This window comes from Neospora caninum, chromosome IX, assembly GCF_000208865.1.
Source record: "Neospora caninum Liverpool complete genome, chromosome IX".
Classification (NCBI taxonomy): domain Eukaryota; phylum Apicomplexa; class Conoidasida; order Eucoccidiorida; family Sarcocystidae; genus Neospora; species Neospora caninum.
The window spans coordinates 1,645,800-1,673,592 of NC_018390.1; the positions used below are offsets into that span (position 1 = coordinate 1,645,800).

General features: G+C 57.9%; 2 protein-coding genes across 2 annotated transcripts; both read left to right on the forward strand.

The window, feature by feature from the left end:
- Positions 1-963: 963 nt before the first annotated feature.
- On the forward strand, positions 964-17,142 carry NCLIV_040490 (DNA polymerase, related; the record flags this gene model as incomplete). Its single annotated transcript, XM_003880958.1, has 11 exons — positions 964-1,125; positions 1,734-9,439; positions 9,739-10,638; positions 11,172-11,358; positions 11,611-11,769; positions 11,943-12,318; positions 12,676-12,754; positions 13,371-13,487; positions 13,865-14,015; positions 14,771-14,957; positions 15,359-17,142. The coding sequence occupies 11 exons, from the start codon at positions 964-966 to the stop codon at positions 17,140-17,142; spliced, it is 11,808 nt and encodes a 3,935-aa protein (XP_003881007.1).
- Positions 17,143-20,838: 3,696 nt separating this feature from the next.
- Positions 20,839-27,567, forward strand: NCLIV_040495 (srs domain-containing protein; the record flags this gene model as incomplete). Its single annotated transcript, XM_003880959.1, has 4 exons — positions 20,839-25,512; positions 25,859-25,904; positions 26,168-26,409; positions 26,686-27,567. The coding sequence occupies 4 exons, from the start codon at positions 20,839-20,841 to the stop codon at positions 27,565-27,567; spliced, it is 5,844 nt and encodes a 1,947-aa protein (XP_003881008.1).
- Positions 27,568-27,793: the final 226 nt, after the last annotated feature.

A 27,793-nucleotide genomic window follows, 5' to 3' on the forward strand; every position in this document is an offset into this window, starting at 1 on the left:
TGGCTACTTCTCTGGCTCTTCATTACCAAGAACTACTGTTTACAACATGGGCGCTGCAGAGGTGAGCGTGTGTCTCCGCCAACTGTCTCAACACGCAGCATGCATGCAAGCAGCATAGCTGGAGGGTGCATGCACAGAAGACATTCGATCTCGGGCAACAGCGAAGGAAAAGAGTCGTGAAAAGAAATTCAGTTGGGTTTGACCCCGTTCCCGTTCACCTTTCCTGCATGTGATTGCCGCTTTAATTTGAGAAGTTCCGCATTTCAGCTGTAGCCCAAAGTGCCGTCGTTTTGCGGTGTGCCTTCGTCATCAGCGCCGCTCTTGGGTCTCTCGAGCGTTTTTTGCGGCACAGTCCGGCGTACGCGGACCAATTCATTCAACGACGCATCGTTCTCTTTTGTTTCCGAGCTCGACTCTTTCGCGCCGAAGCTGTCGTTCCCTCCTGCTGGTGCGCCCCCTTTTCTCTTTCCTGTAGGGTTTTTTCCCCTATCCCTAGAGTCTTTTTGAAGTCCCCAGCGAGCTAGCCCGTTCCTTTTCTCTTCATCTGCCTCTCTCACTGGCACTGAGTACACGGAAGTCTTGCGTGCGTTCTTTTTTTGAGGCCTTCGATCTCAAGCGGGGGGGGCCGTGGGTGAACTCGAACACGAGGCTCAGACTTCCGTGACGGGTCTCGTTGAAAATGACGGTCAGAAGGCGGCGGGCGCGTGACCGCCTGGACCACGGACGGCATGCAAAAACAAAATAAATGACAGATATGCCGCCATTTACAGTTAGTTAGTCGCACCGAGAAGGTCACAGCGGCAAAGCGGCTGGCTACCGTTCCCGGAACGCGCGCCAGTCTCCGGAATTCCCGCACGCCCTCTTTCCCCAGGTCCAAGTGGCGAGACGGGAACCCGTGAAGAGGCGTTGTTTTTACGATGCATCCTACGGCGTCTCTTGACAGCACTGTCTCTGCCCCGAAGAATGTCCCAAGAATCCCGGCTCAGCAGCCACCGACCCGGTCTCAGGTGGAAAGCTCTGGGAGAGATGAAGACGTCGGCGCTGCGCGGCGGGCAACCGCTCGTCAGTGTTCGCCGCGGGCCGGGAGCGGGCGGGCACAGGGGAGAGAACCAGGAGAGGAAGAAGGTGAGCAACCAAATGCATGCGGAGGGGGACTAGGGGCAGATACAGTCGAGGAACAAAGGCACACGGGAGGCCGCTCTCTTGAAGGAGCAGTGGCGAGATTCCCCGGCGTTATTCCGTCAGCAGTTGTCTACACGAGAGAGTCGCGGCTTGGTCAGGGTGCATACGGACCACCTGTCTCCAGAGGGCCTGCGGAACCGGAATACGGGTTCTCAGATGGAGCGAACAGGGTTGCTCGACGCCGCCGGGGTTTTAGCGACAGCGCGGTCGGTGTCGGCGCAGGAGGTCCAACTGGGGAACAGGTCAACACAGCACTCGCTTCGTGCAGCCGCCCTGAAATTGCCACTGGAAGAGAGAAGGCTCGGCGGATCCTTCCGCCAGGTCGTCCTTCGACGGAAAGCTTGCCTTGTACGGCACCTTCATCTTTGTCGACATTCAAATGTGCATCTTCTTCTATCTCTCCGTCTCTTTCTCTCAACCCGTCTTTCCGGCTGCCAGAAACCCCGTCGGGTTTGCCGCAGCCGGCGTCTCCATCTTCACCGTCAGGACCTGTCTCTGCCTGCTGTCCGCGACCATCGTCGTCGGGTTCGCGCCCGTTCCCTGATTTTCAGTCTCTTCCGGTTTCGCCCGGTCCTCCAGAATCGCTCGCCTCCGACGGCTGTCCCACGCGCGACGACAGCGGCAACGCCCTCGTGATGTCGGTTTCCGTGACTGTAGTGGAACCCTGCTTGGAGGCTCCAGTCCCGGGGCTGGATCCGGCCGTGGCGCCTTTCTCAGGTCGTCGAATCTGGCGAGTTCCAGTGCTTCGTATCTACGGAGTTGTCAATGAAAACCCCCTCACATCTGTTGCCGCGACGGCCCTGTCCCCTGCGCCCACGGCGGGTTCGCCGCCCTCCGAGTTGCATTTGTCTTCCATCTCTTCGTCTTCTGTTTCGTCGACTTCCGCTCGCTGTCCACGTGGCGACGGGCGTTTCTTGGGGCGCATGTGCTGCGTCACAGTGCACAATGTGTTTCCCTACTTTTTCATTCCTCTGCCTCGAGAAGCTCACGAGAGGCCAGAGGTTTGGCTCCAGTGGTTCTCTGCCAAACTTCGCGCGTGCGAGGAGAAACTGACGGCGCACAGAGGCCAGGCGACCTCTCGCCAGCCTGGCCAAGGTCCGTCCGCGGCTTCGGGCTCGCCTCTGCTGTTTGCCTTGCGTCTCGTCAAGAAGCGGGCCTTCTACGGGTATGACCACGCGCCGCGCCTTTTCGTCAAGATTTCCACTCTTCATCCAGGGAGCAAAACTGTGCAGCTGGCTGCGCTGCTTCTCCAAGGGCGCGTCACCGGCAGCCCACTCCAACCCTTTGAAATCCACATCCCCTTTGTCAGTCACTTCCTCGCCGACTTCCACCTTCGAGGCATGGACCTCCTCACGTTCGTCGCTCCCTCGTTCGTACAGCCCCTCTTCCTCGCTCCTCCGCTTCTTCTCGCCGGGTCGGCGCGTCGCCCCACGGACGCTCCAGAATGCCCGCTGACAACGGCGCGCGCTCGCGAAGGAGACCAGGCCCGAGGCGGGGCCGCCGCCGAGAAAGGCTGGCGTGCTGAGAAGACGGGGCGAATCGGTGCCCGCGAGCAAGCGCGCTCTCGCTCCCCGTGGGAACTAGCGCAGGATCGACGAGAGACGCACAGTGTTACACAAGCGCAACGGCCTCAAGGCAGCGACTTCATGCACCGTCCTGCCGCTGTACCCGGGGGCGTTTTTCTCAGCCAGTCGTGGGCGCAGCTGTGGAGGCGCTTACGGAACCCGAAGGCCTCTCAGCAGTGTGGTGACGAGGGAAACCTGCGCGTCGCCTTTCCAAATGCAGAAAACACGTCGCGGGCTTCCTCGTTGGGTTTGCCGTCGCCTCGTCCACCCTTCGCGCGTCCGCAGTCCCCATCCAGAGCCTGTGGACCTCCGGCCAGTTCGCCTGCTATGGCGACCGGGGAAGAGCCGCCCCCTCGCGGCACGCGAAGCTGCGTTCGTGTCTTGCCATCCCGCGTTCCGCGCCGCACAAAGTGTGAATTGGAATGCCATGTGATGTCGAGACACATTCTGAATCCGTTCTTCATCTCCGCGTCCGAGGCAGGGACCGACCGCTCCGCACCCGTCGCCTCCCAGTCGGATGAGAAAACCAAGGCCTCCACAGGAGGGGGCTGGGAGCGTACATCGTCGTTCGCAGCAGATCTGCTCCTGCGCTCCGTGCTCGACTTCTGGAGAGAAGAAGCCGCTCGCTGCGCAGGTCTGGGCATCCCCTTCCCCTTTGACAGTCCCAACGCAGCTCTCCCCGCACCCCCGACCCTTCCCTCTGCCGCCGCGGCCGTCCTCGCCCAAAGAGACGAGACACCTGCGCGCGGCGCAGTGCCGGAAATCTTCAAGCGACGGCTCGCTCAGCTCCTCGACAAAACCGGCGCTCTGAGGGACGTCTCGGCAATTCGGGCCGACCTGCGCGGCAACGGTTCGCCGAGGGGCGGGCTGGACCGGGACCGCGGTCCTCAGCGCAGCGCGACGGGCTCTGGCGACAGTTTGGACCGGGTGGAAGAGCTCCCGGAGCTTTTGGGCGAGATAGGGCGTCTTCCAGCAGAAGCGGGACGGTCGCAGGGAGGACGCGAGAGACAGGGAGAAAGGCAGACCCTAACAGCTGCATCCCCCCAAGATCGAGGGGGGACATGCGAACAGGGTGTGCAGAGACCACAAACGGCGGCAACAGTTCCTGCCTCTGAGGCAACACGGGATGCGGTCAGTGCGAGGGAGAAGGCCCAGGCAGGGGGCGAAGGACCGTCTGTGCATGGCGATGCAGACAGACAGGCGTGGAGCGAGAACCAGGGTTGCGCGGCGACACATGGGTCTGTCTCCTCGGGGCCAGCTTCACGAGTTGAACAATACGCGAAGCGTCTGCGTGTCACCCCACCTCCAGAGGCCACGGGCGACGGCTCCACCGCAGACCGTCGGACCGGTTCTTGGTTCTCGTCTCTCTTCCTGTCGCTTCCACCGCACGCAGCCGAGGACATGCGACGCCCCTGCTCCGCCTCCCAGTCTTCCTCCACGTCTTCGTGTCCCCCGCTGTCCCCCGCGAACGCCTCTGGGTTCTTCATCGACTCCGCTTCGCTTTCCGCGACGTCGCAGCTGTCCTCGCTCAGCGCGTCTCAAGACCCGCTCGTTCCCGACGCCCGCGAAGGCTTCCAGTCCCCATCCTCAGCTGCCTGCCCGCTCCCCGGCGGGCCCTCCGAGCCTTCGTGGCATTGTCACCACGCTCCTGCCTCTGCGGGCGAGGCCACAGAGAAGCTCGGAGGTCGAGCGTCGGCACACCCGGGAGGCGTCCCTGTCGTCGCGCCGCCGAACGCGGCAACGGGGTTTGCCGCGTATCAGTCTCTAGCTGTTTTCTCTCAACAGCTCGCTTGTGAAAAGCGCCTCCCCAGAGAAGCACGCGGGTCGGGAGACACGCTGGAAGCGCTCGCTTTACCGGGGTTGGCACCTTCATGCTTAGCGACTCGACTGGAAGGACCAACTTCGAGGCATGTTCGCACCGATTTTTTGTCCGATCATTTCATCAGAACGGAGGCACGACCTGAACGCGCTCCACTTGCTGCTGCCCAGTCTTCGGTCTTGCCGTCGCCCAATTCTCTTTCAGATGACTGGAGAGACGGCGAGGCTGCTCACGGCGCCGTCGCACGGGTTTCGCCTCCAGCCCCCGACCCCAACCGGCACGGGGATTTGCCGGTAGAAGCGCGTTTGCCTTCGCAGCACGCGCCTCTCCAGAGTTCCTATTCCTCGCCTCAGAGTGAGAGCCCAAGCAGGTGGACAGGTCCGTTCGGCCGCTGGAAGGAGCCCGAGAGTGGCGCCTCGAGGGTGGAGCGCTCGGAGGCGGAGGTGGTTCTGGAGCAAACCGCCGACGGCCCTCCCGCATCAATCCTGGAGCCGTCTGCGCCTGAACTCAGCGAGGCACAGGACGGAGAGTTCGTGGAAGTCGCGGAAGACTGGCGAGATCCAGACGAGGAACATGCAGCGAGCAAAGTACAGGCGTGCAGCGGGAGAGAAGCAGCAGACGCGGGCCCGACCGTGCGAGACGGCAGCGCCACTGTGGAAGCGGCGGTTGACGGAAAAGACGCAGCGGACGGGGACAGAGAATTCCCCACCGCGGGTTCGCCCGACGACGACGTGTACGAGGAACCCCTCTTCGACCTCGAGGAAGAGGTGGACTCGTTCTTGTCTGCCGCAGAAAGGGACAGGCGACCAAGGCCTCGCAGGCGTCGCGGCGCGGCTCCAGAGCCTGACGAGCTTTTTGCACTGCAGGTGTGCAGTCCATCTCAGTCGAGTTCATCGGGGACTAGCAGTGCAGAGGACGAACGCCGCGCTCGGCAGAGAAGAAAAGGACTGCGAAGTGCACAGGGGCGGCGACGCGCACCGACGCTCGACAGCAGCAGCTGCTCGCCTACGGTCGACTATGACTCGGGGGAAGGAAGCAGCGGCGATAGCCTTTCGAGTGAACCGAGCGGCGCCCCGGAGGCGGGAAATGACTCCTCGAGGAAGCCGCCACCAGAAGAGGAAAAGGCGAAAGGGGAAATGCGTGCACAGCCTCAGTTAGAGGGGGCCACGCGCCCAGTCGACGCGCTCGCCAATCAGTCGAGATCAGCGAGCATGACGCCAGACGATGTTTCGGCGTCAGGTGTCCAGGGAGTTCGAGAGTCCTGCAAATCGCGAGGCTCCGTCCCCCCTCAGTGCTTGTGTGTTCCTGCCGGTTCCGCCGCGGAGCCGGCGAATCGCTCTACGAGCGCGGGCATGCGTCAACATGCCGAGAATATCTCGCTAGCCAGCCCGGAGATTCCGGGCGGGGTCAAGACGCTAGCTGGGACCTCGACAGATGCGCGGCAGTCGGCAGGAAACGGCGGAAGGGGGGAGATGGGACACTGCCTCAAGGCGGCACCACGTGGGGACGGTTTGTCTCCGGTTCCAGGCGAGGAAGGTCTGGGAGGGGAGGAGCAAGGATCGTCATCCTCATATGCAGCCACTGTCGTTCTGTCCAGTGGTTCGGACGAGGCGTGCGGACGCACGGAACGGGCTTCCGGCGAAAACGCAGAATCTAAAAGCCGACAAGAGAATCTCCAACTAGCAGACGAGCAAGGAGACAAAGCGAATGTACCGCCTGAGGCGGGCCACCTAGGACAGGACAACGACGAATGGTGCGTGCCTCACGACCGAGTTTCTCAGACGGGGAAAGCCAAGAGCGAAGGCGCGGCGCACAACTCTCCCGAGACCCTGGCTCGACACCCCCGCGCCTCTCAGGTCCCCTGCGTGCTTTTGGCGCCTTCCAGTGAGCTGGAGGCTTCTCCGGCGGTTCCGTTGACCCACCGCGCAGCCCACGACGCTCCCCTGGTTGAGCACTGCTCGGTGTCGCAGCAGTCAGTGAAAGGCTGGCCGGACGAGCCCGCAGAGCTTCCTTTCTTTGGAGATCCGCGGGATTTGCCGCTGGGAGTCATCCGCGCGGTGGACGCAACGCTGGGAGGGCGGTCTCTGCGCGAACAGGAGACAGTCCTCGGAGCTCGCCGCGCCGAAAGCATCGCGGCAGCTGCTGCGGCGGAGACCCGCCTTCTGGCTGAGAGGCGCGCGGCGCTCGGCAAGCAGACGAGAAGGCGAAGAAGGAGGAAGAATGCGCGACGGTCGCAAGTCCTGTCCTCTCAGCGCACTGCTTCTCAGTCGTCGCTCTATGCTTCTCGAGGGTCGTCTCAGCAGGGTTCGCAGCGATCGGAACGACTAGGTTTGCGTGCTGGAGCCGACTACCACCCGGAACAAGGCTCGCACCTCGAGCACCGCCAAAGCGCCGCCATTTCCACAGATGGTGCAAAGAGGCCAGCGCAGGCAAGAGAGGCCGGGAGCAGCAAAGGGCCGGGACAGAGCGATCGCGTCGGGGACGCGGGCCGTGCTCACCCTTCGCTGGAACCTTTTTTTCCCGGAAAGATCGGCCAACCCACGCTGGTAGTGGAGATTTCATCGTCATCCGAAGATGCCAGTGAGGGTGCCTCAGGCCGCTCGGCGAGTTTGTTGGTGACGGGGGAGGCGGACAAGGCGCTGGAAGAGCCGGCGTCGCCTGTTTCTTTCGTGCTCTGTCGTGGAGAAAGACGCGACGCGGCCCGCGGAGGGCTCGCGCCATCACAAGAGCCTGGGGCGCCTGGCATCGCCTTCTGGGGCTTCTACAGGCCGCCGCCCTCGACCCAAGAGGCGCTCGCGAGCTGTCCGCCCAGTGTGCAGAAGCGGCATGAGAGACTGCTGCGGCGAGAGATCCGCAGAGAGGCACGCCACCGACAGAGACACCCGAGCCGGTGCGGCGAGGCTGAGAGTGAGCGGCCAGGCAAGGGCGCGGCCGCGGCGGGGCGCGGACGACTCCGGGGACCTCGAGACGGTGGAGACGAGCCGGAACGCGACGTGAGACGAAGCGCTGAATACGATCAGCCTAGGAATGAGACAAGGCGGAACGACCGCAGGTGTAGAAGAGCGGCGATAGCGGCTCTGAGGTGGACCACCAGGATGGATAATGTGGGGCGGATCGTAATGATGCTGGTGCCAGCGACTCAGTCCGAGGGCGACGAAACAGCCTCGAGCCGACGAGAGAAAAGGAGTAGAAGTCGTAGGCGAAGCATGACCCACATGTCTGGACTCAGAGCGGAACCCGTTGCTTCAGAAGTGAAGCTGCACTCTGGGGCGCCTTCGTCCTCATCCGCGTCGCCCGGCAGCGCCGCCGACGGCCCTCGCCGCGACGGAGTCGCGGCGAGGGCCTGCGGGAACTCTGCCGAAGAGGAGGCGACGCGAGAACGTCTTCCGGGTCGCGAGCTGGCGTGCGAGTCTTCATGCATGCACCCGGAGAGCTGCCCTCGCGAGACGGGCGAGCAGCAAAACCTACGCAGGCCAACTGACGTCTCTGAGGCGCAAGTCGACCCCGGTCGCTTGTCGCCCGCCCTGACGCCTAGCGGAGCAGATGCGTTGACAGGAAACCCCAGCAACTCTGTGGAAGCTGGGGACAGAGAGAGCGTGGGCGGTCCGGAGCGGGACGAGGGCAACGAGGCGGAAGGCGCGTTTCCGCGCCAGATTGGTGAAGGAGATCCCCTTGCGGCGGGTGACAGTGTGTGTGGAGACAGGACCACTTCCGCGTGTGGCCGGGAACAACATTTACTTTCTTCCCAGAGACAGCAACACGGTTTGCTGAGTCTGTCAGTTGGAAGCATCGCGACGAGCCATACGTTTTCGAGCACGTGCTCCAGCAGCGACATCTCTTGGGCAGGGGCTGGAGAAGGCGATGGGAGCGTTTCGCAACTCAGTGTCGCGGCGGCTGTAAAGGACGCGGCGAAGCAGGCTCGGCCGTTCCAAGGCTTCTCGGCAGACAGAAGAGACGAAGCAATTCGTGGGAAAAGCGAGCTCGCCAGTTACGGCGCGTTGCTCGCCGTCGAAGTTCTCGCGGAACGGAGACTCAGCAGCCCCGAAGCGGTCGATGCTGGAGCGCCTGACTCGCAGCACGACGCCATCCTCGGTGTCGCTTTGGTGCTCAGAGATGAGCGCCTCGCGCTGGCTTGTGGTCGCGCGCAGGCGAGTCGGGGGCAGCAGGCAGGTGCGCCCAGACGGGACGGAGAAAGACGGAAGACAGACGGCCAGGAAAGGGACGAAGCTGAGCCCAAGGCGGGGAAAGCAGACGGCCGAACGAGTGAGGAAAGGCACGGAGGCAGGCGAGAGGAGGAAGGCGTCTCTGGTGAGCCTCTCTCGCGCTCAGCTTCGGAGACGGAGAAGGGCACTGGCGGCACCAAGGCCTTTCTGTCCACGGCCCGAGGCGAGCGACGGGCCGAAGAAGCGGCGGACGGTCTTGCCTATTTCGATGCTTCGATCATCGTCTTCGTTGACCAAGTGTACAAGCCTCGCCTGCCATTGAACTCACAGTTCTGTGCCTCTCCTCCGGCGTGCCCCACCGCTTCTGCTCCTTGGCCGTCGACAGCTCACCTCCTTTCCAGTTCGTCCTGCGCCTCGCCCTTCGTTCGCGCCCAGCGGTCGTTTGCCGACTTCGTCGCCGTATGGCAGTCTCGCCATCCGTTCACCAAGGCCGCGCAGCAGCAGCTGACGGCCTTTCTTCCTCCCGAGACAGAATTGGTGGCGGTGGACAGCGAGCGAGCGCTCCTGCATCGCGTTTGTCTTATCTTTAGTGTGGCCGATCCCTCAATGGTTCTCCAGTGGGACGGTGGCAGCACGGGCCTTGGCTTTCTCCTGCGCAGAGCGCGTGTCCTCGGCGTTGGCTTGGAAGTAGCGAAAGCACTCGGAAGACGGTAAGACGCGTACGCTGCTCGCAGCGGGAGTCTGCGGTTTGAACACACCGGGGCGTTTTCAAGGACGTGCCGTGCCCCCACCGCGCTGGGTGTATTTGTGTCGAAATTAAGGCGCGTTTCATGGGCGATACGGGAATTGTAAAAACACCGGGCTCAGATTACGCAGCGTGGTCCACCGTAGGCATATGATAACCGGTCGCCTTCACCGCGGAGGCGGCCGATGATTCTCACCTCGAGAGCGTCGTGTCGGACACGCCTTTCGTCCTGCGCCTGCCTTTGATTCTTCCCTGTCTTTGCAGAGCAGATCCTCGCCTTCTCTCCTGTCTCCAGTCTGTCCCGTTTCCGCCTCGGTCGCACACGACCACCTCTACGCCTGCGACGCCTGTCCCCCAGCAGTCTTCTCACTCTTCGTCTTCCTCCCCCACCCCAGCGGCATCGGCCTCGCCCAGTCCGCCGTCTCGCTCGTCTCCTGCCCGTGACGCGCGACCGCCGGCGGCTCGCGAGTCCGGGCGCTCGAGTGGGGTCTCCGACGTGCTCCGCCAGGGCGGCGCGCTCTCGGGTCGGCTCCTCCTCGAGTGCTGGAGGCTGCTTCAGAGCGAAGTGAAGCTCCAGCAGTCATCCCTGGAAGGCGTCACCACAGAGGTGCTCGGCAAGACGTTCGCGTCTGTGCCGCCGGCGATCCTCGCGAATCTCTGGAAGCAGGGCCAGGGCGCTTTGAGGCGAGCAGAGAGGCGCGACGAAGTCGAACTCATGACAGCCTGGCGGGCGTGGCAGCAGCGTGTGCGGCGACACGAAGAGACAAACGGTCAGCCGACTGGCAGTGAGGAAGGCGCAGACAAGGGGGGTTCTGGTGCCCAGGGGGAGGCGCGCGTTTCACGGGGCGAAGCGCGGTCGGACCGAAACAGCTGGGCACTGGAAACGAAGCGAAGGGTAGAGGGCCAGCGGGTGGCCGATGCCGGGGCGGAAGAGACGGGCGATGGAGAGAAGGGAGCAGAGAAGGAAGGGACGGAGGGGCGCGGCGATGCCCAGAGTACTCTGGTCGAGCAAGGTAGCCTCGCGTTGGAGGAAATCTTTGAAGACGTAGAGCGGACGGCAGGCTGTCCGGTTGGGCGGCCTGGACGGCAACCGAGAGAAAATGCCGCAGAGGTGGTGTGGGCCATTTCAACTATGGGTGCGGTCCTCAAGTACCTGCTGGGAAGGTAAGGCGACGGATCAAATGGAGAGACGAAGCGGGAGGGAAAGGAGGGACAGCGTGGCGTGTTTCGGCGAGCTTCCGGACCACAAGCAGAGAGCGATGATGTTTTGCTTCCTTTTCCGTTGTTTGCTGAGTGTCTCACGGCGTTCGCCTTGTTTTTGCTCGGCTTCGTCCCTCTTCTCCGTCCTGCCTCTTTTCGAATAAACGGATTCAACACAGGACGGCGCAGAGGGACCATACAGCGTTCAGTCTTGCTGCGGACCACGTGTCCGCGTCTGGCGGAGCCTCTCTGGTCTCCATTCGCTGCACTCGCGAGTGTTCTGGGTCCGTCGGAAGCATCTGGGAAGGCAAGCTACCCACACGCCTCACGAAAAGCGTGAAGACCGTCGTTGCGTCGGTTCGCTCCCCAGTGCATGCATATGTGATTGCTTTTTGATTCACTGCCTTATGGCCTAATCCTGGCCGGCTCGAACCCCTCCACTGGCTCTCCTCAGTTCGTTTCTCTTTGCTGATCCGGTAACGTTCACTTGCCTGCAGGGTGCGTATCACACTCGCACTGATCGACAGCACAGAGTTGCTTCCTCGAACAGCTGAGCTGGCGAGGCTCTACGGCTGCGATTTCTTCAGTGCCCTGACGCGAGGAAGCCAGTTCAAAGTGGAAAGCGTGATGATCCAGGCGACCAAGCGTCTCGACTACCTTTTCGTGTCGCCCTCTCAAAGTCAGGTCCGTCCTCTCACCGCAGGCTACCACCTGGCTGTCGTTCTCGTTTGATCGCGTGTGAGGCCGCTGCGTCCACGTTTTGTGTCGTGTGCGCACGGCCCTGGTTTCCCGGGGCTCCATGGGCCCCACAGCCACAGATCGTCAACTGGATGAGAATCAGATAAGCGTCTGTCGAAACGCGTATCGGCATGTGCGTGGCAAGTCTCTCTACGTTGTGTCGGCTGTCGTTCGCCTTTTCGTCCTGCAATTCTTCAGGTGACAGAGCAGCCGGCGCCGCTGTGTATTCCACTCGTCCTCGAACCAAAGAGTGGATTTTACTGGAGCCCCGTGCTTGTTCTGGACTTCCGGTCTCTCTACCCCTCCATTGTGATTGCCAACAACATCTGCTACTCGACGGCTATGGGCTCGGTTGAAGTACGTGGAAGCGAATAATATGTGTAGTCACCGCCTCTTGTAGAGTCCCCGACGGGCCTCGCGCGTGGTCTGGCTCACGCCGTGCACCTAGCGAAGCTGCGCGCTTGCTCCTCACCTTTAACTTCGCCATTTCTGCCGTCCTCTGGGGTCCTTTCTTGCCTCCGGTTCTCCAGGTAGATCCCACAGTGCAACCCGTGAAGACGCTGGGCGTGATGGACTTCCACGCGCCGCCAGCGCTGTTTCAGCAGATTTCAGGGGCCTACTACGAAGCTGCTTCCGCGGAGTTACGGAAGGCTGCGCCGCTGCGTGGCTGTCAAGAGGGGGACAACGAGAGACAGGCGGGACGCGTCGGCGAGCGCGGACACAGCCAAGCTTCCAGCGACGTTTGCACCAGCCAGGCGTGGGACGCAGACAGTGGCGGCATTCGGCTTCTCCCCAGCGGTGCGATGTTCGTGTCGCGGCGTGTGAGAAAGGGGATTTTCCCGCAAGTCCTCAGCGAGATTCTTCAGACGCGCATCATGGTTCAAAAAGCCATCAAAAAGTACAAAGGTAACTTTGTTTCTTCCAAGACACTGGAACGTATCGGCGCCAGACATGAAATAGGGGCGCCGAAACGCAAACCGACTAGCCAGTCCCTCGCCGTGCGTGCCAGTTGACCAGACACTGCAGCGGATGCCACAGAGAAGCTGTTTTAAAACGCAGCCGTGCTGCGCGCGCCTTTTCTTTATTCTGTGTGACTCTCCCGTACAGCCTGGTCTCAAACGGGTCTCGCTCTGCCCCGCCGCGTTCTCAGGTGTGTGCCATGCAGGATGCCGCCTCATGCGTCCGTAGCTGGGTTCCTTTCCACGTGGTCCTTTTGTAAAAACAAGACACTGCGACGTCCTCTGTTACGTTCGTGTTTGGCAGGGAAGGTCGACGAAGGCTTACTCCGGCTCCTGAACTACAGACAGTACGGCCTCAAGATGATAGCAAACGTCTCCTACGGGTGCGCCACGAACTGCTGGAAAGACAACGTCGCTGTGATACGAATGCTGTTTCGTGAATATCTGTTTTTGGTGACTCAAAGCCTGCAACGGAAACGCCGGGCCTCCCTAGCGCTTGACAGCATTCCATCGGAACGGGGTTTGAGTTAGTCATAAGAACTAGGAACGCTTGCGGGCGGTACGGGGTTCTCTATTCCACTAGGGACCTTTTTGCTCTTACACTTCTCATTCTCAATGGAGTGAGGCAGATTCATGACGCATCGATGTCCACAGATATTCGAAGCGCCCAGCTACCGAAGAGTAGAGTCGTGGTACCGACTACGGGCGCTGGGGAATAGGAGACGCACAGGACACCTATTCACACACACACAGGTAGATAGATAGATAGATAGGTAGATAGATAGATACATACATACATACATACATGCATAGATACATAGATACATAGATAGATCGGACTGCATGTGGGATGGACGCGACGGCTTTCGAATCTAGGCGCCTCGCGTGGTAGCCACCTTCCGCGTGCTCGTCGATGCCACGGGCCCAGCACGCGTTTAGCCGGATGGACACTGGCACGGCTTGCGCTTCGTTTTTCTCATGTTTCAATCTTTCTTGCAGCTACACCGCAGCGAGTTTCACAGGGCACATGCCGTGCGCTGACATTGCCGATGCAATTGTACAGACAGCCCGTACGACGCTCATGCGCGCCATCGAGCTCGTCCATAGCACTCCGAGGTGAGTACCTCCTCTTGAGTCGTTCGACTTCGCTCGAACCTGAACACGATGTGAACAAGGCCTGTTTTCGCTTCGAGTTGAATTTGGATGTTGGGGGACGTCCTCGAAAACAAAGGCCTTCCCCTCAAGGAACGGGACAAGGGCAAGACCCGCTGTATCCGTAGCGGAGATCGATCGTGGCGCCGCGCATTTTTGCATGTTTGCATGCATGCGTTTGAACACGTCACGAATCATCGTGCAACGGTGTGTAGATCAGCACTCAGACTGCTGAGTTCGGCGACGACTCGTCCCTCTCCCCAACTCGATTCTAGCACGAAACTTTTCTCATTTCTTATTTGGATGTTGGGCGGTTGGTTACGTGGTGTCCGTCGTTTCAGGTGGGGCGGAAGAGTTTTGTACGGAGACACGGATAGTCTCTTTGTTCTGGTCCAGAACAAGTCCTTGGAAGCTGCCTTCGAGATCGGCCGTGAAATCGCGTACACTGTCACTCAGCAAAATCCAGCGCCTGTTGAGCTGGAGCTCGAAAAAGTCCGTGAGAGCTTCCAGCGTGCTTTCGTCGCGATGCGCTTCACTTTGCACTCCCTTTCTCATTCCTCCGCCTCGTGCTGACTAAAGTGTCTGTCCAAACATGCAGACGTTTTCGTTCCGTGTGTGCTGCCATCCCAAAACACCGTTGATGCCAATGTCACTCGCCTTTCCACAAAGGCCTCGCTAAAGTCGAGATCCACTCTGCGATCTTTTCGGTAGCCTCAAGAACGTCCTCAGATGCCCCGAGTCCGTCTGCCCTGTCTGCCCCTGAAGAAAAAAGGATTAACAGAGTCACGTTAATTCCTGCTCGTTTCTTTCCTTTGTCTCTAGCATGCGCGTGCTCCTGCCACGGTCGCCCACGCATTTTCCTCAACCTGACCCACGGCCATCCGCCGCAGCGCTTTCGTCAGGGCTGGGACGTATTTGTCCCCGGAGTCGTTTGGTCTGCCTCAGTTCCTTTCCACTGAGGCATCGAAATGTCCTCATGCTGGGTTGCGGCTACTTCTGCGCCTCTCCCTTGTATCGCGCACACAGGTTTTCTACCCCTGCTGTCTCGTCTCGAAGAAGCGCTATGTAGGAAACGCGTATGCGTCGCCGAATCTTCCTCCAACTTTTGAGGCAAAGGTGCGTTTGGGCCAAGTGTGGGGGTGGAAACGGCTTCCACTGACAGGACGATAGCAAATCTAGACTCTGGTTCTGCGTTGTCCGAAGCGAGTAAACATACCTTTGGGTTCTCCAACGGCTGCTTCGCTCAGGGCATTGAGGCGATCCGGCGAGATCAGTGTGGATGTACGAGTTCGATTTTGGAGTCCACTCTACAAACCTTCTTCGCCTCTCGCGACATCTCGCAGGTCAAGGCTCATCTCTACCGGCAGTGGACAAAGATCCTGTCAAACCAAGTCCCCTTGAAGGATTTTATTTTTTACAAGAAATGCAGGCTCGGTGAGTCCAGTGTGCGAGGACGGTCAGACGCTGTTTTTCTCATCTCTTTGCAGCGCCAGGGGCGTCGACTAGAACTCGCGGTGCGTGAACGCGAATACGGGAGTAGCACGCGTTGCTCTCACATATTCGACATCCTTCGCTGAGAGTCGTCTGCTCCGGTGATCACATGCCCTGACGTTCCGCCCCCCGCTGCCTCTTGCCTAGCCTCTAAGTCGCAGTCGATTGCCGCGCATCCAGGAGATGACAATCACTGGATGTGTCCAGGGGCGGTACTAGGTCGTTGCTCACTGGTGCGTTCGGAAGCCCCATTGTTTCCAGTATTTTTTTTTGCCGCGGATGCACTCTAAAAATGCTTTGAGAATCTGGCTCTCTCTGGCGCGCTGCTTCTGGTTTCCGCTCAGGGTCTTACAAAGCCGAGGTCGGCGCGTCGACCGCTGCGTCCCTGCCCCCACAAGCCAAAGTGGCGTATGCGCGTTTGCAAGCCGTCGCGCGACCCTCTGTGGGTTTGCACGATGTGGCCGGCGCGGGCGTGTCCGAAGCGGCTCTCGCCTTTCCGTCGGGGCCTTCGCGCGGCGAGCGAGTGGCGTTTGTATACGCGGATCTCGGCCTCGGCGGAGGCGAAGCATTTCTGACAGGGAAGCAGACCGCGTTGCGGCTTCTTGATTGCGCTGTCAGCCCTGAACAAGTCGAAGGGGGAGGAAGGGCTGATAACCTGGTCAGCCTCTTTCTTTACGGCGCGCCTCAAAAGGTGCTGAGGCCGATGCCACTCCAGCTTCCAGAGAGCTGGAGCGCTGGATCGCAGACGCCCCAGCACGAAGGCGGTGGGGACTTGTCGAGTCAGCACGGCGCCTCTCTTGTGTGGCTTCGATGTTGGGAAAACATGCCCAGTCCAACGCTGTGGGGTGGCACAGATGCGTTTTCCCCTGAAGGCGGGAGAATGCAAGGTGCCTCCGCAGCCTTTCAGGCGCCTGCGGCTCGCCTCGGCGGGCGTCGTCCCGACATGAGTGCGGTTGTCGCGTGCTTCTCCCGTTCTGCCTCTGTACCGGCGCAACACGGGCAAGAGCTCACCGGTTCTTTACCTTCTGTATTGCAAAGACTTGGAGACGGTGGTTCGGAGCAACTGCTCCTGCCTATCTATTTGAAATATTACATTGTACGGCAGATCATTCCTGCCCTCGACCGCCTCTTTGGTCTTCTTCCCGGTCAAACTTCTGTAGATCTTCGCCAGTGGTTCGACAGCATGCCGAAGCCGCAAAGAAGCCTGGCGACGAGACTGCGTCGTCGACTACAAACGGACCAGCAGATAGTGAAGAAACTTAGACAGGGCATGCTGAGGTTTGGGGCAGGACCACCGCTTCGGGAAAGGCGTCCTGAAAGCGGTCCAGTCCGAGCTCGAGACGGTCCGCCGCCGAGGCGAACGCCAGGAGCAGGTCAAATGGCTGTTCTGCCGAAGGCTGGTGCGGTATCGCCGGCGGCTCAGCCCCGGCAGAAACTGCTGCAGGCACTAAAAATTTCTAACGGGGCCGGAGGAGGAAGCAAAGTACGCCTTCACCACTTTTTTGCAGCTTCGGCCTGCCTCTTCTGTGGAGCGAAGTGTTCTCTACTCCCGCCTGGCGCGGTCAGAGGGCTGACGGAGGCTAACTCCGGAGACAAGCAGAATAAGAGGGGGAGTGCTGGAGGCCCCAAAGGAGGGGGTAGCACAGACAGGTGGTGGCGAAGGCGCACGGGAGGCACAATTAATTTTGAAGAGGATGCCGAAGCCGATATCCGAGCGCAGCTTTTCAGGAAACTCGAGTGTCGTAACTTCACCAGTGACGATGACGGGGAAGGCAACGAACATGAAAAGATAATACTCGACCTTTCATCGAGTTCTACATTCTCGTCATCGTCTCATGGGTCCATCTTCAGCCCCTTGTTTCAGCCCGTGTCACTCCAAGAGCAACGTCGGTACTGGCAGCCTCCCCCGGTGTGTGCAGCGTGTAGCGTGGATGCCGAACGCCTTCTTGTGCTAGCATATTCGGAGCTGCGCGAGGAGGAAAAAAGGGTGAAAGAGGTCGAAGACATTTGCGAGACATGCGCAGGTAAGCTGGTCTGTAGGGTTGGCAGAATTGTTAGCGAGCGTGTTATGCTGGGTTGGTCCTTTCGCGCTGCACGTCTGTGGAGGCACTTTCCAGGAGTCTGTTAACTTGGAGGCAAGCGTGTGGTGAAGTTTTCGCGTATCTCTCGCCATCGAAATTCACGCTGTTTCCTGTGCCACCATGCTTGTTTGTGTCACAGGGAGCAAACTGTGTGCAGCGGCATGTTTGAACGCTTGGCACTGCGACGTGTATTTTAGAAAATTGCGAAACGAGAGGTGCCTAGCAGCTGTCGCCTCGAAACTGCGCACGCTTCATTTGCACCTGAAGGAAAGTCGGTGACTGCCACCTGCTTCGCATGGAGGAGCTGCAGTGACCAAGCTCGGCAGTCCTGTGTGCAGCGGAGCCATAGTCCTTTTCTTACCATTCCTTGCAGACGCTATCCATGGAATTCGCATCGGGCGCTACGCCCAGGCGACATTGAAAAGGGGCTCTGAACCAAGGAACAGTCTGGTCGTTTCCGCTGGTCACCATTCAAGTATACGCAGCCGCGGCCTAGTGTGGCGCGACGATATCTTGAGATCACGCCGTTCTCGAGTGATGCCTCACTCTTGGGCGACCTCGTCAAGGATATTCACCGTAACTTCTCCGTGCAGTTTGTCACTGTGGCGATCTCGAATTGAAAATCATTCGCTATGGGAAGTGAAGCTAGCTGTGGCCCAGCCAGAACGTGACTGTGATTGTTCGTGGCAACTCCAGTCTGATTCACCGCGGATCCACCGCCGGGAATTAATGTTCTCCTCACCATTGGCTTGCATACTAGTAGCCCAACGCAGGAGCAGTTTGTGTGCGTTCAGCTGTGATCTCAGCTGCGGGGACTTGTGTGTAACGCGGCATGAACAGTACGGAACAACAAATGAGGACGCTCTCATGGTGTTTGAGTCGTCTTCATGAATCTCGATGCGAACGCAACCTTCGCGCGCAAGTCACAGAATCACCAAGACCAGGGAAGCAGGAGTCAGAATCAAATGCGTCAGCTGTGGCGATAGTGAAGCCGAGGGCGAGTTCCCTGAGCGAGACGTTTGCTCGTTTAGCTGTGCAGGATGGTCCACGCACCACAAGTGGAACCTCCTGGTGCGAGAAACTTGTATCACGTGTCACCCGGCGTCAATTTCGTTGCGGCATAGGCTTTCGCGACTCGAGAGCTTCTCTTCACAGGTCGCCTAACGTTGGGGGATGCATCCTCCCCCAGACTCAACCTTGAATTCTCATGAATGGCGCTTAGTCCGAGCGCTGATGGGAAGTCCGAAGGCATGCGCGTGAAGTTAACGCCGGTGGCTGGCTCGCGTGCGCGATTGTGGCTTCTCACCAGACAGGCTGTCTGTCGCCACGTCACGGGCTTCTCCGCAAGTTTGTGTTCTTCTGGGGCTCAACTCCGCGGGAGGAGAGAACTGTTGAAGTATGCAGGGTCTTTGTCCGGCACCGCACCGAAAAACTGGAAAGAAGGTGCCCCTGTTTGGTGGGTGCGGCTGCTGAACCGTCGGAAGGCCGCGGCCATCGGACGCCATCTTACCTCATGGTGAAGGACACGGAAAGTATCATCGAACGAGTTTCCAACCGAACAGTTGGATGTCTCTTACCGGCTCCAAGTTCTGGTATGTATACATGGTTTCGAGAAAGCGCTGCTTAGCTATCCAGTCTCTTTCGTTTATTCAGTTCTGTGTAGCGCTCACAGAAGGGCACCCCAGCATGACTACGTCATCTTCTACATTTTCGCGTTGTTCTCTGTGTGTGCTCCAAATCGTTGAATCCCAGAGGGCTTTTACATTGCTGGCAAGCTATTTTCGTTTCTCCCGGCCTGCCGACTATATCATCGCAATGAGATGGCCAATCATTTCTTTCAGTTACACCATATGGATGGTGCTATGAGCTTGCACAGTCTAGTATAGCTGGGCCGGGCTTCTTTGTGACGGCTCGCGAGTAGCGTCAACGCCCACGCGGTGGCATGCATTCGTAATCACATCCACATGGATTCTCTGATATTTTGAACCAATGCAACGACGCTACGGTTAGAACACCAGTATGATCACCCGCCCCGTGTGGAAAAACGAAGCGTGTTTCAAAGACGGATCTGTTGGCAACAAGTTCGCAGCCAGTATATATCTGAGTTCGCTAATGAAGAGGCCAGTGTCTCTTGGCCACTCTAGAGTCATCGTACCGAGCGGGTATCCGATATAGGCACGACCGTGTGTTCGTCATGCTCTATTTATGGAAGGCACTCATTAATCCGGTACAGCAATCTTCCTTGGACTCAGGTCTCGATGTCCGCAGATCACACACGCAGTGGCAAACCGCCACGCATCAGTGAACTTCCGAAGTGGACCGCTCGGACGCGAGTGCCAGAGTCTTCATTGGCTACGCCCATTAGTACCTGCCAACAAGAAAGGAAAAAAAAACTCGACGGGCTCCAGCATGGGATGTAGCAGTTCTCGTTCCTGTTACAGTTGCACGGATTTCCGCGACTCCCTGCCCGCTTCAATGGAGGGGAGACGCAGGATCCAGGATCGAGTAGACACCGAGAGCGATATCCACCCCTCCACGGCAACGGCAGCTGACAGTCGGTGCCCGGGTGAAGGCTAGACAGTCACACAAGCTGGGCCAGTGGGCTACTGCAACAACGCCGTCACCCTTGTCAAGCGAGCACTGGACGATCGTCTGAAGAGTCCCCCAACTCCTTTCTGTTGCCGACACTCTGAGACACGTCGATGTGCCCGTTAGCAAAGATTGTGAACAAGCAGATTTTTTTGTGTGCAGGTTGGCTTCACTCGAAGTGGATCGGCTGGTGGTAATATGACCAATCATTTTTTGATTGTGTATAGATCTAGTGTTGAAGCGTGAAGCCAAACATTAGAGGGAACGGCGCGCTTGTGCCGATCAGGGGGGCCGATGATCATCATTTGTGTGCGTGCAAAGAAGCCAGGCCCGTAGGTTTAGCGTGACCTGTAGACACAATGAAACTAACTAGTTTCTTTTTCGCGCTGTCAAGCAGTGGTGCAGCCCTGCTGTTACCGGCGTATGCGCGGCTAGGAGCCCAATCGTCCGGGTTCGATCTTGAACAACCCCCAAACCGGGGAACCGATATGAAGAGAATAGATGTTGTTAGCACTGAAGGAAGCCAGCGGTTCGAATGCCCCGTTGACTCTGTGTTGTTTCCAGAACAAGCAACTGGCGACAGTCAGAGTGCCACAGTGTTTGCTGTGGGTGCTGATGATTCGTGCAACATTTTTGACCAGCCGTCTCGGCTGGGTGACTTGATCCCCGGTGCTTCTCTGCAGGAGGAGCTTTCGGTGACTGCGGACAGCGCGACAAAGGCATACACACTTGTGATCCCAGGTTTGCCGTCGAAGGTGGTCAAACTCTGCTATGTCTGCGTTCACACAGATAATCCAGAAGATAGCCAGGTGGTGGTGATCACGGTGGGACGTGCTGGAGATGGAGAACGTGGAATTCCTGCGTCAGCGCCGGTGTGCAAACCCAGCTTCTCTCTAGAAGCTTGGGCGCTAGGTGTGAGGCAGCCAGAAGTAGTTCTCGATGTGACGGCACCGGGGCAATCGGTGCGTTTTTCTTGCCTGAGCGATGCCACAGTGTTTCCACACGAGGCCGGGGCACGTTCGGCGCCCACCCAAGTATATCCAGTCGATGGACGGGGATGGTGTGACTTGTCGAGAGGATCATCTACTTTGGGGAAATTCCTTTCGGGAGCAACAGTGACGGCGGACGTTAGACAGCGAGCTGGCGGCTTTCTGATGACGTACACTCTCAATGTTCCTCGACTTCCCTCTACAGATCGAAGATTTTGTTTCGTGTGCCCCCGGGGCCGCGATCCAACGGATGGGTGTGCGGTTCTGGTGAACGTCAGAGCAGGAATGATAGAGGATCCGACAGGGCGGCTGGTTACAGTTCCGATGTGCCATCTTCAGGAGTCCCCCGAGGCAGCAGAGACCGGCATCAAAATTGCTGCACTGACGCTGGAAATTGGCAGGCCACACGCTAGTGCGCAGTTCGCTTGTCCCAGTAATTCGGAGGTCGTGCCGCAAGACGCTTCCTCAGAGGACAACCTGGAAGCATCTGTTTTTCCAGTCGGCAAGGACGGTTCTTGCATTATTGAAGGGCAGACGTCGAAACTTCACGAAAGCATTCCGGGAGCGACGCTGAGAGTCGCCACCATAGTACATAGAGGCTCGGTCAACAGACTCTACACTTTTTCTGTAGGCATGCTGCCGACCAGCAGCCAGAAGGTGTGCTATGTCTGTGCCCGCAATTCAGTCGCGGCTCACGGATGCGGAGTGGTGATTAGCGTGAAAGGGAAAGAAAATGGTAAGCCAAGAACGGCGCCTGTGTGCGAGCCACAGCGCTTACCGGCGGTGGCTGAGAGGGGTCTTCTACAGCCGTCTGTGGAGCTTGTCGTTGACAAGCCAGAGGGACTTGTCCAATTCGAATGTCCAGGAAATTCAGTTGTTTTCCCAGAGCATGCAACTGATAAGAGCCCGGAAGTTGCCGCTGTGTATACAGGGCCAGACGGGAACGTTTGCGACCTCTGGGAGCATCCATCGAAGTTGGTAGACATTCTTCGAGGCGCAACACTTCGGGTAGACACGACCGACGAAAATGGTAGCATGGCAAGAACATACACTTTGAAGGTTCCTATGCTTCCGTCCTCAAAAACAAAGCTGTGTTACGCATGTGTCAAGGACAATGATATTGCGGAGAGCTGTGGGATCTTGATTACAGTCATGCCGACAGCACCCCCTACAGAAGAGACGCCCGGACCACCGCTAGAGAGAGGAGTATGTGCGCCGGTGTATTCTGGCGACGTAGCGAAAAGTGGCTTGCGGAAGCCATCTGTGATACTCACAGTCGACGACGATCATCGAACTGTCGAGTTTACGTGTCCGCATAGCTCTCTCGTCTTCCCCGACCAAGCCGCCGACTTCGATGCAGAAGAAGCAGCGGTCTACACGGTGTCTGGCGGTTCTTGTGATGTGTGGGAAGAACCGATTTATCTAACAAAGGTTTTGCCCGGAGCTTCGTTAGTCTCTCACACTACCCTCGATAATGGAGAGGTTACAAGGAAGTACACCTTAACCGTCGAACAGCTTCCCGGGACGCCCAAGAGGCTGTGCTATCTCTGCGTCTACAACCGTGATGTTTTGAACAGTTGCGGAGTCATGATCGACGTCGCCAGCAACCGCGTGGGAGAGCTGCTCGAGCAAAACGAGGACAAAATTGAACCAGATCAAACTGTCCCCAGCACTGTGGAGCTGCAGTGCCCGCCAGACTACTCGGCACACACTGCAGCCACCGGTCTAAGGCTTCCAGAAATGGAGCTCCTTGTTGATTCGGCGAACCGTACTGTCCGCTTCATTTGCCCAGATGATTCTTCTGTTTTCCCGGAAGTTGATGAAGTTGCCGATCCACCATCCGGCAAAGTGTACAGAGTAGCCGGCGATTCGTGTGACACTAGGGAGGAGACAACTTTACTGCGGGATGAGGTCCCTGGTGCGGAGTTGCGGAAGAGAATCCTCGTGGAAGGAGGAGTTGTGCAGCGGTTCTACACTTTCACGGCTGAGCGACTTCCAGCAGAGGATAGAAGGCTATGCTACTTATGCGTCCGCCAGAGAAACCCTGCCGACAGCTGCGCTGTGATGATCACTGTAAAAGCAGATTCGGCTGGCGTTCCTATACCTCCAGTTGTGCCAAACCCGCTGCGGATACCGCCTGCACCTGTCTGCAAGCCAGATTACTCTCCTGAGGTGGCAGAAACAGGGTTTAAAGCACCGGCGCTTGGCTTGACCATCGACAGTAGGACCCAGAGTATCCAGTTCATTTGTCCCGAGAGTTCTATAGTATTCCCCGATCTTGCGGCGGTGCCCGATCAGGAGTCAGCCATGGTCTATCTGGTGGGTGAACGCGACTTCTGTAACGTCGCGGCCTCGCCTCCCCTCCTTTCGGATGTGTTGCCGGGTGCAGCACTGAGCTCCCGCACGACAGTTGATGCCGGCGTGGTGAATCGGACGTATACGTTGACCGCGCCCAAGCTGCCTGACGAGGACATCAAGTTGTGCTACTTGTGTGTACAGAATCGACAGGTTACGGAGAGCTGCGGGATCCACATCACAGTGAAGGGCGGGAAGCAGCGGCCTGATGCGACGCCTGCTGGACCCGTCTGTCATCTGGGCTATTCTCCGGGATCTGAGGAGACGGGAATGCGTGAGGCGGCGATCGAGCTAGTAGTAGAGAAACCGAGCATTCCTGTAGGCTTCGTATGTCCTGAAGGTTCGCACGTTTTCCCGGAGTATGCAGCGTTAGCAAAGGAGAGTGTAGCATCAGTTTACGGAGTTAAAGGTAATGAGTGCCTCTTCGCAGGCGCCAGAGCGAACCTTCAAAGCTTGGTGCCGGGTGCAACTCTTCGAATGGACGCTACAGACGAAGGCGGAGTGATAATGAGGACATACACTTTTACAGCTCCCAACCAGCCCGCAGAGGATAGGCGCTTCTGCTACATGTGCGTCCGTGAGCACGATATTTATCAGAGCTGCGCGGTCATTATTGTTGTTAAGGGCAGCGGCCAGTTACCAGAACCCAAGACACAACCACCAGAGGAGCGGCCAACACCTGTTTGTACCCCTCGTATACAACCAGGAACGGCGCTAACAGGCCACCTGGACCCATCTGTGAAGCTGTGGATCAATGAGCCGGAGGAACAAGTCAGTTTTGTCTGCCCGGATCGCTCTCAATTGCTTCCAAATCCAGAGAGTTCAGAACCGCAGGTCTATGGTGTTGGTGCAGGGGAATCATGCCTGTTCACCAAACCTCTGATGTCTCTTGCAAGCGCGGTCCCGGGGGCGTGCTTGTCGACCGAAACTTTGGTAGAGAGTGAGGTTACAACCAAGAAATTCACCCTCTGGGTTCCCAGCTTACCGTTGGAGGAGACCAAGGTGTGCTACACGTGTGTGAGCCAAGTGGACCCCACAAAGAGATGTGCTGTGGCCATTACCGTGAAAGGAGAGGGCAAAATGCCAGGTGGCCTACCTGCATCGTTGCCATCACCGATATGTGCAGCTCAATTCTCCCAGTGTGCCTTCCTTACCGGAGTAAGGATGCCGAGCATAATGCTAACCATAGAAAAGCCGAACACGCCGCTGACATTCGACTGTCCCCCCAATACAACTTTATATCCGCAGAATGCAGTGGTTCCCGGCAAGGCGACATTTTTCCCACCCAATGAGAAAGGTGCGTGCATCTATAAAGGACCAGTGGCGGCATCTCAACTAGATGAGTTCGTCCCTGGAGCAAGTCTACGAGCTAAAGAGAGTATTGAAGGAGCTGTTATCTTGCGGAGTTATACACTAAATGTTCCAAAGCTGCCTAAGACGGAGACCAATCTATGCTACTTGTGCGTGCGTGGCCATGAACCAGCGTACAGTTGCGGTGTCGTCGTTAAGGTGAAAGCTCCAGTTGCTCCTGCGCCGATACCAAAGCATCCGGTCTGTCTCCCCTCGAATGATGCCTCGGAGGGGCAGACGGGGATGATAACGCCAAATGTGACACTCACAATCGATCGAGCGGGTGGCACTGCGAGTTTCGAATGCCTTGAGGGATCCACCGTCTTCCCAGACCATGCGGACTCACCTGACCCCAGCTGCGCTCTTTCATACAGAGTGACCGGAGATACCTGCGATGTGCGAGGCCGTACGGAGGTGCTGGCCAGCAAACTTCCAGGAGCATCTCTTCGAAAAAGTGCAGTGGAAAACGGACACAGCAAAGGGCACCTGTATACGTTCACGGTCCCGCAGCTGCCAGCAAAACAACAACAGGTCTGCTTCATGTGCGTCAAGGACAGGGACACGTCGCGTAGCTGTGGAGTCGTAATTGTTGTGAAGCCGCATCCAGCCACCATCCCCCCAGTGTCAGTGCCAGTATGTAAGCTGGAACATGCGCCGCTAGCTGCCACGACAGGCCTGCTTGAGGCCTCAGTGGCGCTAATCGTGAAGGGACCCAACAGCTCCGTGGAATTCGGGTGTCCCAGCAATTCAGTGATCAATCCGACCACGGCAACATCCCGTGGGCCTCTGGCACAAGTGTATTCTGTACGCGACGGACAGATTTGCGATATCAAAGGTCCACTGCAGACCCTTGCGGACCGTGTTCCGGGAGCAAGCCTCACGGCGGTTCAACCGCTGAAGGAAGGTGATGCAATATGGAAACAAACGTTCAGAGTCGCTAACCTTCCGGCGAAAGATACGTCCCTGTGTTACTTATGCGTGTCACCAGGGGACTTTACACACAGATGCGGAGTAGTAATTAATGTGAAAGGTTCGGGGGTTCCGCCTTCTCCGCTTCCACCCAAGCCAAAAGACTTCGGCTGTGCACCAAAGTACTCAGAAGAAGTGGAGATAACGGGCAAGCTGAAGCCCGCGGTAAGGCTCATGGTACTATCATTGGAGGAGCCCCTTCGTTTTGAATGCAGGGCTAATGCGAAAGTCTATCCACCGGGGGCCTCCTTGATAAAACCAGCAAAGGCTGTCGTGTATTCAGTGGATGCAGGGGGTATGTGTAATGTGTGGAAGCCACCGCTGAGTTTGAACCGCGTGGTTCCTGGTGCAAGGCTTAGGACGAAGACAAAACTGGTCGCCGGAGCCATCACTACAACTGGCTTCCTCCGTGTTCCAGTACTTCCACCCCAGCCAAAGAATTTCTGCTTCGCGTGTGTGGACAGGGGTAATGTTGCAAATAGTTGCGGAATCCTTGTGAATGTTCCCCCAGTCTGGGCACCACCGGTCGAAGGTAAGAAATTCAGCTGACAGCGAGGGTGAGCAGACGCCGATTATGATGGTTTCCATAGCCTAACGGTGTTCCGCTAGCACAGAGTGAATCCGTAGAGTGGCACGTGGGGCACCTGTGTGTTTTCTGACACCACGAGGAGCTCTTCGAGGCACCCACTTACGCTGCATCTGCTGTAAACGTTTTCCCTCTCAACTCGTGGGTCGTAGGCTTGATGGCGAGCAGTCGCTGAGTGTAACTATCAAACAAATCCGTCTGACACGCGTGTCGTTTGGTTCGCGATGTTTGCAGCGACCTTGTGCAACGAGGTAAAGACTTTGCCGATGGCGATAGATTCTTCTGGTGAGTTGACGGTGCGCTGCGGTGTGGAGTTTCCCGACCTTGACCCGCCCCTTGCCGCTGCTGCGTCGGATCAGAAAGTCTACTACGGAGAGGCCTGCGACGACGTTGGAGCGTTGGCCACTGTCAGTCCCGGGGCGTCGATTGTGAAGGAACCGGAGTACAACAACTTGACGAAGACGGTCGCGACTGCGGTACAGCTCTCAGTCCCGAAATCCGCAGTGAAGCAGACAATATGTTTCAAATGCTTGCAGCCAAAACCACTACAGCACAAATCATGCACAGTGCGTGTAACCGTGGTACCGCCGCTGGCGCCACCGACAACGACAACCACAACGACGAGGCCGACAACAACGACAACCACAACAAAGAAACCTACAACAACAACGACAACCACAACAAAGAAACCGACCACAGCAACGACAACCACAACAAAGAAACCGACCACAACAACGACAACCACAACTAAGAAACCGACCACGACGACAACCACAACGAAGAAACCTACTACGACGACAACCACAACGAAGAAACCTACCACGACGACAACCACAACGAAGAAACCTACTACGACGACAACCACAACGAAGAAACCTACTACGACGACAACCACAACGAAGAAACCTACTACGACGACAACCACAACGAAGAAACCTACTACGACGACAACCACAACGAAGAAACCTACTACGACGACAACAACAAAGAGACCTACCACGACGACAACCACAATGAAGAAACCGACGACGACAACCACAACGAAGAAACCGACGACGACAACCACAACAAAGAAACCTACTACGACGACAACCACAACGAAGAAACCTACTACGACGACAACAACAAAGAGACCTACCACGACGACAACCACAACGAAGAAACCTACTACGACGACAACCACAACGAAGAAACCTACTACGACAACAACAACAAAGAGACCTACCACGACAACGACGACAACCACAACGAGAAGACCGACGACGACGACAACGACAACCACGACCACAACCACGACGACTACTACAACTACGTCAACAACATCGAAACCGCCCGTGGTTATGTCACCCGTATTCATTGAGGAAACCACCACAACAACCAGGCGCACCACCACAACGCACTACATACGGACAGAAGCACCAACCTCAACAACTACAGTTGGGTCAACAACACCGGCGACGTCATTGTTCCACTGGAAGAGTAAACTGGCCTCCCTGGCAGGTCAATGGAGCTTTTCAGGAGCTCTACAAGGGCGCACGGGTGCTCACTCAGGTGTATATGAAGCGAAAATCACTCAACCGCCCCCTCCATTGGAGCCGTTACAGAAAAAGAAAGATTGCTGTGGGCCTAAGTAACCGTGCCGCGGCTACGGTTGTGGAAACCGGAGGCATGACACTCCATATTAACTGTCCGAGAAACGCCTGTTTCCCAGTTTTGCGCCCAAATCACCGCAATGGCTGTTTCATCTAGTTGACTGGAGACGGGAATCCCCTCGATGAGGCGGGTGATAGTTAACAGTGGAACAGGTGTGGCAAGCGTTTATGAGCTGGACTGTCCCGGTTGAGCATCTCACCATGCGTG